The sequence below is a fragment of the Rhinatrema bivittatum genome, chromosome 16, assembly GCF_901001135.1.
Source record: "Rhinatrema bivittatum chromosome 16, aRhiBiv1.1, whole genome shotgun sequence".
Lineage (NCBI taxonomy): Eukaryota > Metazoa > Chordata > Amphibia > Gymnophiona > Rhinatrematidae > Rhinatrema > Rhinatrema bivittatum.
Genome location: NC_042630.1, coordinates 23,439,083 through 23,448,274, shown reverse-complemented (window position 1 = coordinate 23,448,274; position 9,192 = coordinate 23,439,083). Strand labels below are relative to the sequence as shown.

The following is a 9,192-nucleotide window of genomic DNA, read 5'->3' as shown; positions in this document are numbered from 1 at the left end:
TGGATATGATCTCGTATTTGTGATCCGGTAGGTAAACAGGCAGCAGAATTCTGTATGACCTGTAATGGACACACGGTGGATTGGGGTAAACCTAAGAACAGAGAATCACAAAAATCAAGATCTGAGAGTACAAAAGCTTGCAGAACACTGCGAAAGTTAACATGTTCCAAGAGGGGTTTCAGATGGAGAAGCTGCTTTAACTTTAAAAAAGAAGTTTGGACTAATGACTGTATGTGTAGTTTCATTGTTAATCTTGGATCAAGATAAATACCAAGATTGTGAGCTTTCTGTGCAAAGTAAATATCAGACCCATTAAGCATGGGAACTGGAGGATTTGGAAAGGAGGCAGGTATCCAAGAGAGATAACTTGTCTTTTTGACATTGAGAGAAAGCTTATGAGAAAGTCAATCCTGAATGGTGGATAAACAGTGAGAAAAGAATTGGTTAGTGTCATGCCAGGTGGAAAAGAAAACTGAATGCCATCAGCATAAGCTTGTATGACACACCAAGCTGTCCTAGAATTCGACATAATGGAGTTAGATAAATGTTAAAAGTCGAGGACAGAGCCTTGTGGAACCCTGGATTGTATGGTATGCCAGGAAGAAGTGAATGAATTGATTTTAATTCGATATGTTCGATTGGCCAGATAAGAGGGAAAATCAGTTGAAAACTGTACAACCTATGCCTATTTGAGTTGTGATAACAATATACTATATTTACGTGCAGTGCTGTAAAACCGTGCAAAAAAAAAAAAAAGTAAAAAAAGACCATTGGAATTGGTATTGTAATGTGTGAGTATGATCTTGGTCCTCAGAAAGCCATGAGTAAATTGAATTACAACTTCAATATACACACTCTCACTCACTTCCTCCCCCTCTCCCCATCAGAAGCCCATTCCAGCAGGCAGCCTCCTCCTCCTTCAGCCCCTGTGGACTATTGCTGCGGCTGAATGTTGAGTGGGCCCGGGCTGATGCTGCCTCTTCCTGTGAGTCCCCGAGAATGCACTGTTCTTTCTGATGCTTCTGCCAGCGACTGTTTGGTGCCTCCTTCTTCCTGCCCACGCGGACCGACCATTTCCTCTTCTGGGACCCACTGGCAGGAAGAAGGAAAAGCCATGCCGTCGTCACCCCGAGACATCAAAGTTGCCTACCTGTGTCGGGAGTTCTCTATGGACGGCAGTACAAAACAGACAAACGTCTGATGGCACCAGTGCAGACCAATCATTATTTTCCATAGCTCCGAAAACTCTAGAATAATTTTCAGAGCATGCACGACTATTCCCGTGCCGAGTTACTGCTCTAGTTTACTTCAGAAAATGTAAACAGCTTTGAAAAAAAAGTAATACATTTAAACTTCCAGGAGGAAGGAGGGCAGGTGTGGCTATTTTGTACTTCTGTCCACGGAGAACTCCTGTCACATTTCTGCAACTTTGATGTCCGGGAGCGCGAGGGCTTTGTGAATACTCTCCCTAACAACCGTCTCTTAGCCCCTCCAGCCGCCTTCGGCTCGACGGTACTGGTCGGCGGGAGGGTACTTCCCCGCCTGGAAATCTTCCCTCTTCTCCTATCCGCAGTCCGCTTTCTCCTCTCGCCCCGCCCATTGGGCCTTCCTCCTTATTTGATTGGACAGCGACGTGCGCGCCCACGCGCTGGGCGGGCCGTTGTTACCGGGTGGGGGGAAGAGCGGGATGTCGAGTTGTAAGAAGTAGGAAGCGTGGCGTGCGTCGAGGTTTTTACAGTGGGAGGGCGGATTTCTGCCGCACGTCGTGTCCGCCTCCTCCCACCATTGGAGGGTGGTGGGCTCGAGGGGTGGCAGTTGGGGGGTGGGCGTGGCCTGGGAGGGGTAGCCGGCGACGCGGAGTTGTCTAAGTTTGGGTGCTAAGGCAGAGAAAGGGACGTTGAGTGGACTAATTATAGTGAGAGCGCTGGTAGCTGTTTGCTCGCATGGGCTCTCTCGCGTTCTCTTTTTTAAATTTCTTTTCTATGTGAAGCCTGTGTCTCGCGCGGAGGTAGGAAGGCGAAGGAGGGGCCCGGACGATGGCGACAGCTCTGGCCGCGGCTCCGGCGGGGATGCTGGAGGAGTCTCTACCGCCGGTCCCGTTCATGCTCGTGGGCGGCCGTGGCACGGAGAAAGCCCTGGAGGAAGCGGCCGCCTCCGGGGTGTTGAACCTGGGCGGCCGGAAGCTGAAAGAGTTTCCGCGCGGCGCCCGCAACTACGACCTATCCGACATCACCCAAGCCGGTGAGTGATTCTCTTCCTCCATCTACCTCCCCCCCCCCCCCCCCGCGTTATTTACTTCCTTGTTTTTACACTTTAAAGTTCTCTTGTGACGTCAGGCCTCCGTGGCGTCGCATGCGGACCTGGGTGTAGGTCCTCGCTGTTTGAAAGTTAGCCCGCGCCGTTAGAGGTTGATTTCCCTCTTTGTCCAGGTTGCCGTAACATCAGACGCCTTCCCCATTGTTAGTGGTGGTGGCTTTTTTTTTTTGTGGTGGGGGAGGGGCGTGGTAAGAGTGCAAGTGATCCAGATTGTTTGTTTTTCCCCTTGAATGATATGTGATATTAGGGTCAAACACGTCATTAAAAATGAATTACGTCACATGTCCATGGTTTCCTGTGCAACAGGTGACTCTCTTTTTATGATAACAATTTGGACAGATTTTTTTTTTTTTTTTTGTTCTTTACACCGCCAATGTTGGAGGTCGATGACAAACAGTGGTGCCACGATGCTGCATGCCCTCGTTTTATTTTGTCACTGGTGATTTTTCTGGAGTTTTTGTGTGTTATGTCTATTTTCACGTTGGAAACTTCTTGCATTGATAGGTGCCTTTTGACTTCAGAAAAAAGTTGGTGAGGCTATTAGTGATGACGCCCTTTATTTAATCCTGCATTTTTTCTTTGCTGCAGAGTTATTTTGTCGTACAATAGATATTTTCTCTTGGATTATTATGGTATCATTGAAAAGTTAGTGATATCGTTGGTGATGGTCGTGTGACTTTGCATTTCTGTTAAATTTAATTTGCTGCATAGCTAAAATTGAAGGAAGTGAGTTTCTGTCATTTACTTTTTGTTCAATATTTAGCACTTTGCAATTTTTAGGTCTATGACCTGACATTAGCTAATGTTTCGTCCGTAGACTTCTTCAGGGGACAAACACTGGTAAAGAAATATAACTATTTTCACTTCTCTGGAGATGTCTCGAAATAGCAACTATCCACAGTTATCTGGAAGTGTTTCCAGCTAAGTGTAGATAGTGTCTATTTCTTGACCATTGTTTCGTCCCCTGAAGCAGTTTATGGACAAAAGGTTAACTAATGTCAGGTTATCGTTTTGGGCCTGTGGGTTAACATGCTGGGACTTGTATGTGATTGTGATTACTTTTCATGAAAGATTTGCATAGATATTCTCGACTTTAGTTTCAGTCCTTTCATCATTTTCAGATTTTTCACACATGCAGTTAAAAATAAAAAATACACACTTGGGGTGAATGATTGAGAAGTCCAGTGATGGACATTTGTAAGACTCCAAGACTGGCATGCTGACACCAATTCTTTATCGTTCTCTCTCTGAAATTTTGAAAATTTCTTTTGGTGTGTGTGTAGTCATTTCATGATTGTATTTCCCTGTCTCTTGTGGCTAGTAAATTATGCTTTCTTATGACATCACAAAAAGATGTATGCTGTAAATTAATTTAAATTGCTGTTGTCTGCTTGTTTTTCATTTATTCACATTTGGCCTTCCTAATATTTAATATTTTTCCAGACATATGTTCATCTCCTTTCACTTCATGTGCTAAGGTCCTGTGACAATAGAGCAAGATATTCAGTACCTTGTGCTGTGAAATTACATTTTTTTTGTGAGCAATATCTTCTAGTAATGGCTTGAGGCGGTTGCATTTTTGTATTTTATTCTATTTGTAGTACTGCACTTCAGTGTTTTTGCATATAACATTTTCAATTCTGCACTTTTTTAAATTCATGGAGAGAGCTTTAAAGGTGCCTTAAATAGGTGGTTCTTAACCCAACCCAGGGGACACTCCTATTAAGGTTTTCAGGATATCCACAATGAATATGCATGCACTGCTTCCGTTGTATGTAAGCTCTCATGCATATTCATTGTGGATATCCTGAAAACCTTACTGGCAGGTGTGTTCCCAGGACTCTGAGAACTTCTGCCGTAAATGATGGTGCTTAGAACTCCTTCCAACTTATCTTGAGCCAGTATTGTGGAGAGGGGATGTGGTATCAGTGAAGAAATTACTTCACAAGCTCTTAAGTTGTTTGTAATGTCTTTGCATGTCTTTTTTTGTGTGGACTCGAAGATTTTACGTGGGTACAGAGGCTGAGATTGTATGTGTGTGTGTAATAAGGCTGCCGACTCCAGCTGCTTTCCAAAGCAGTTGTTGCAGGCATACTAGCTTACATCATTAAAGTGGGGGATGGAGACGGAAGTTCATAATATGACTTTGTAGGATGGTTGGTGTGTTAAATGTATAGTTTGGTATCAAGAACATGTGGGTGGTTTGCTTCCTGTTTCATCTCTTAATCGTTTTACATGTTAAAACTTCAAAGATGTTTTAATTCAGTTTCACAAATGCTATTAGTTAACTTTATAAAGTGGCAATTGTTTGAAAAAAAAAATCTTACTCTTTAACATTTTCATTTACAACAAACATCAAAATCAAAAACTTGAAGCCATGGTTGGACAGAGGAAAACACAAAAACAAACTAGACGTAGCTTGTACAGATTGCTAGGTTTACCCCGTGCAGGACAGCTCCTCCACCCTCCGTCCTTTTTCTCTAGTTCTCTTTTTCTCTAGTTCCTAGACCTTTTCATAATCTTGCTGGATTTCCTCAAAGCGTAAAAGTAATGTGTTCTATAATTTGCCATCTCTGCAACACAGTTCTTCCAGAACCCCAGTGATGGAGATGCTTTCTAGTGAAACACAATTATAAGATTTAATTTTAATCTTTTTGAATGAATTCTGTAGTGATTACTGATCTTTTATTGCATGTTGATAGCCATCAGAGCAGGGAATTACAACAGCCCCACACTATGAAAGGATGGGTATAATAAACTGAGTAGTAAAACTGCCCTGAAATTCAGTGCCTAGTTTAATGTGTATGCATATTTTGGGGTAAAAAGTGTCCAGTGATATGGTTTATGAACCAATTGAGTACTAGTGTATTGGAAAAAGTCAAATTACTTGATCACTGTGATGATAAAGTTATCACCTGAGCATCCTCTTAGGTCTCCTGGCTTAAACTTTAGGGAGTGGAGCAGTGGGCTATGAAGCAGGAGACCAGGGTTTGAGTCCTGCTGTCACTCCTTGTGACCTTGTGCAAGTCACTTTACCCTCCATTGCCTCAGGTACAAACTTGGATTGTAAGTACCTACAGTACCTGAATGTAATCCACTTTGAAGTGCGGAAAAGCGGAATTAAACCTAAAAAGAAAAAAAAAACTTCTCTGTTCTCAGCAGTCAGTCCCAGTTTTGTAGAGAGCACAAGAAACAGCAGCTTTCTACTTGGAGCCACAGGTGCGATGTTATACAAATTTTAAAACAAAACTGTTTTCTACTTATGCAAAGTAGAAAGAAACAACCTTCCAAAAAGAAACCCTATCTGAGTCTGGTTGACTCATTTCTTATGAGTCAACACAGTTTCTGAGACTGAACCATTTTTTTTGTGTGGGATATTTGCCTTGCTCTGCATGCTCCTTGACACTAATATGCAGTATTAAATGCTTACAGCCAGTGCAACATGGCATTTTTGCCCTTGAATGACTGACCTGTTCATGATGTATTTATTGTAGGCAAGTAGTATGAGATTACTGGAGCTGCACCGCAGAAAGTTTTAATTGTTTGTAGCTGTATTGTATTTTTTATTATACTGGAGAGTAGACAAAAGCCTAGTTCTGTTTTATGCTTCTGGAGGCTCAGGTTTTCATGTGTGCATTCTGTGGCTTCCAGACATATTTGCTCAGTATCTGCTTTGTAACATCAGCTGAGTTGATCATTGAAAGCAAATTGTCCAGTTACATGATATGAGAGAGGGAATTGTATAGGCCAGGCTGAGCATAGCAGCAGAAAGCAAGCAGGTAGTAAATTGGCAGTCCTAAGCCCGGAAGACAAAAAATCCTAGCACTGCCTTCTCACACGGGGACTTCTAACAACAGAGAGAGTCTTTTGTTCTGGTGACCCCATCTCAGCATCACAGCTGCCACTCTTCTAATTGCTTCTCTCCTATGAAGTGTCTCCCAGTGCTGTGCTCTGGCCTGAGCACAGCAGAAATATCTAAACAATTTCCTTTGTGTTCCATAAATCAGTCCTTTCAGCAGGCTTATTCTGTTTTGTTAGTTTGCTGGGGTTTCACCTTACGATCTACATCAACCTAGTTCTAGCAAGGAATCTGGGACAATGGTATTTTTATTTGTGTGAATAAGGATAGTGTGGGACGGAACCAGAGAATGCAAGTTGAGGTACCCTCCTTCATATCTTATTGTTATAAATCTATGATCCTTTGAACATGTATATTATTTCACACTTAAGCAAGAACCTTTTTCTCCCTAGTTTGTGCAGTAATAGATTGTGAGTTAGGCTCGCTCTGGTTGCAAAGAAGAGACTGTCTGCTGTCATTTAATGCTACCATATTATGAAAATATCATAATTTTGCAAGAGCGCACAAGTCCTCAAGATGGGGGAGACTTGTGTGATTGGGGAAAACTCTTGTACCACAACAAAAAAGATAGAAGTAGAATAAGTACAGAGAAGGGCAAGACAAGAACAAAGAAAAAGGTAATGGATAACTCCTTTTATGAAGAAGAAACTCCCTAACCTCTTTAGCCTTTCAGCTTGAAGAATGGAATAGGGATTGTAATAGAGCAGGGGTGGTGGCCAGCTTGGTGCTCAGGAACCCCCAAACAGGTCCAATGCATCCATTGTATGCAAATCTCTTGTGCATATTGCGTGTGGATATCCCAAAAACCAGAATCTCCTATTTTTGAGGACCAGAGTTGGTCACCCCTGTAATATTTTGGGGACTTTTTTTTTTTTACCCTTTCAAATAATAGCCAGGTAGCCTGGGAAAAAGCCACGCCTTTATTCTTGGGAGTGTGCAACAAAGAATAGATCTACTCTGAGATCTGCTGGATACTTGTGACCTGGATTAGCCACTGTCAGACAGGTTGCTCTAGCTTGATGGACCTTTGGTCTGATTTGGCCTTGGCATATCTTATGTTCTTAGTGATTCTAGTAGTTGGATTGCAGCTGCTTGTGATGTGGCATTGGCCAGCTCATGTCTTTGGGTAACTATAGTTAAAGTTTTTTCAGCCAAGGATGTGTATCTGGTCATAAGGAGAGCCATAGATCAGGTTTGAGGTGGAATCGCATAGCTTGCTTCTTTCAGTGCTATTCAACTTGTCATCTTACCCTCCTCCTATTTTCTAGTGCCAGCTGCCAAAGCCTCTCCTTCCCATCTCCTCCAATCCTGTTAAATGAGTATGTTACTTGAATGGGATGGGTTTTATCACTGGCCATCTGAAGCAGGGCATATGGAGATCCTTTAGATACAAGATGCAAAATCCTGTTCTGTTATAGGGTTTAAAGCTGATTTGATTTCCTGGGCCTCCAGAGTGGGTACTAATTCAGAAGTTGCTATAAACCTTCCCAAATTCAGGTCAGAATGTAGTTAAGTTTTGTGACCTATGGTAGGTTTCCAGAGGTGAGTTGTTGATGCAGTGACTTGGATGTCATCTTGTTCTCTTTGCTGTATGTTTCTCAACTGTCACTCCCTGGATATAGTGTTACAGGTAGAACCATAAACTTGTTTGTTTACAGAAAATCATCTGTTAGTTGCACTGTACTGAGCAGGAGCATACTAAGGCACTCCTTCCCCCTAAGGGATTAGGTTGAAGCAAGAAAATCACACAGTATTCTCAAGGTCAAACATCTTATTAGCAAAGCCAAGAAAAGATTTGAGGTACAGAGAGGCAAGGTGACTGTGTTGAAGTTTTTTATATAGTGGCACAGCTGGGATTTGAGCCTAGTTTGTAATTGATTTCTTAATCACTTGTTCAAAGATTGAAAGTACATAAGAAAATTAGGAAGGTTATATGGTAGAGCCATGAAAGAACCCACAAATTTTGAATTCCTAATTCCAGACACCATGTCTCCTCTCTTAACTGGCAATCGCACAGTACTATAGTTATTGCGACCAATTCTAGTTAAAATGTGTTATCTAATTCCGCTTTTAGTAATGCTAACTGTAGTGTTCAGCTTTATACTTTAGTTATTCATGAAAGATTGTAATTAACTTTGCCATAGTTTCATTAGAACCTAATCTACAGTAGATTTAGTAATTTTTCCCTTTTTGGGTGCCAAAGGGGGCTGTGTGCCCAGCTGGCACTCGCAGAAAGAAAAGAGACCTTCTGGCTGTAGTGATCCGCATGCTGCAGCAGGGACTTCATGTTGCTTTCTAGCCTGAGGCCCAGCAAATGACCTCCGGAAATTAATCATTTGTAAAACTGAGATTTCATGTTGCTCTGAGCAAGCTGTTTACAGCTCAGATCACTTAGTTTAATGATTTTTAAAATCCTGTTTTATGTGCAGAAAACGGTTTATGTGCACAAAGCATGTCTGGTTTTTTTTTTTCTTCTTTCAAACTTTCCTCTCTTGCTTGAGGTGAAGAGCTCAAGTAGAGAGGCAGCATAAATACAGAGAGAGAGAGGGAGCAGCTGACAGCCCTAGCAAACCCTCAGATTCCCAGTCCTCCGGGGTGCAGGAGAGGCTCCGCCCTACCAAAGTATGAGGAGGCCCAAGAGAGCCCAGCTGGGTAACTCCCCCTCTAAAACAATTTTTTTTTTGTTTTAATCCAAGGAGCAGGCTGTTACTGGGCGAAGCAACCCTGAGGGACTGGTAGCCCAGGAATCGGAGGGCTGAACCAGGTTGAGGATGAATCAAGACGGAGTTTAATCCGTCTGTTACAACTGCTGGAGACAGACTACTGAGACGAACCAGGGCTACATCTCCCCTTATAAGCCCAGAGTGAAATCATAAGAGGTGTGTTCTTTGTCTACAACTGAGGGGGAAGAAAATTTTATACCATAATTACTGGTCTGCAGGAGGATAAGGAACAAAGCATCAGGTAGTGGTGACTTTTTCCATGGCACACCTAGGGGCGAAGCAATAAAGTGTGCC

The 9,192-nt window shown here is 42.6% G+C and overlaps 1 protein-coding gene across 1 annotated transcript; it reads left to right on the top strand.

Annotated features, from left to right (window-relative positions):
• Window positions 1-1,839: 1,839 nt before the first annotated feature.
• On the top strand, window positions 1,840-8,951 carry LOC115078700 (leucine-rich repeat and calponin homology domain-containing protein 4-like). The gene is made up of 2 exons (XM_029581676.1): window positions 1,840-2,241; window positions 8,872-8,951. Exons 1-2 carry the CDS (start codon window positions 2,037-2,039, stop codon window positions 8,901-8,903), a joined length of 237 nt encoding a protein of 78 aa, XP_029437536.1. The 5' UTR covers window positions 1,840-2,036; the 3' UTR covers window positions 8,904-8,951.
• The last annotated feature ends 241 nt before the right edge of the window (window positions 8,952-9,192 follow it).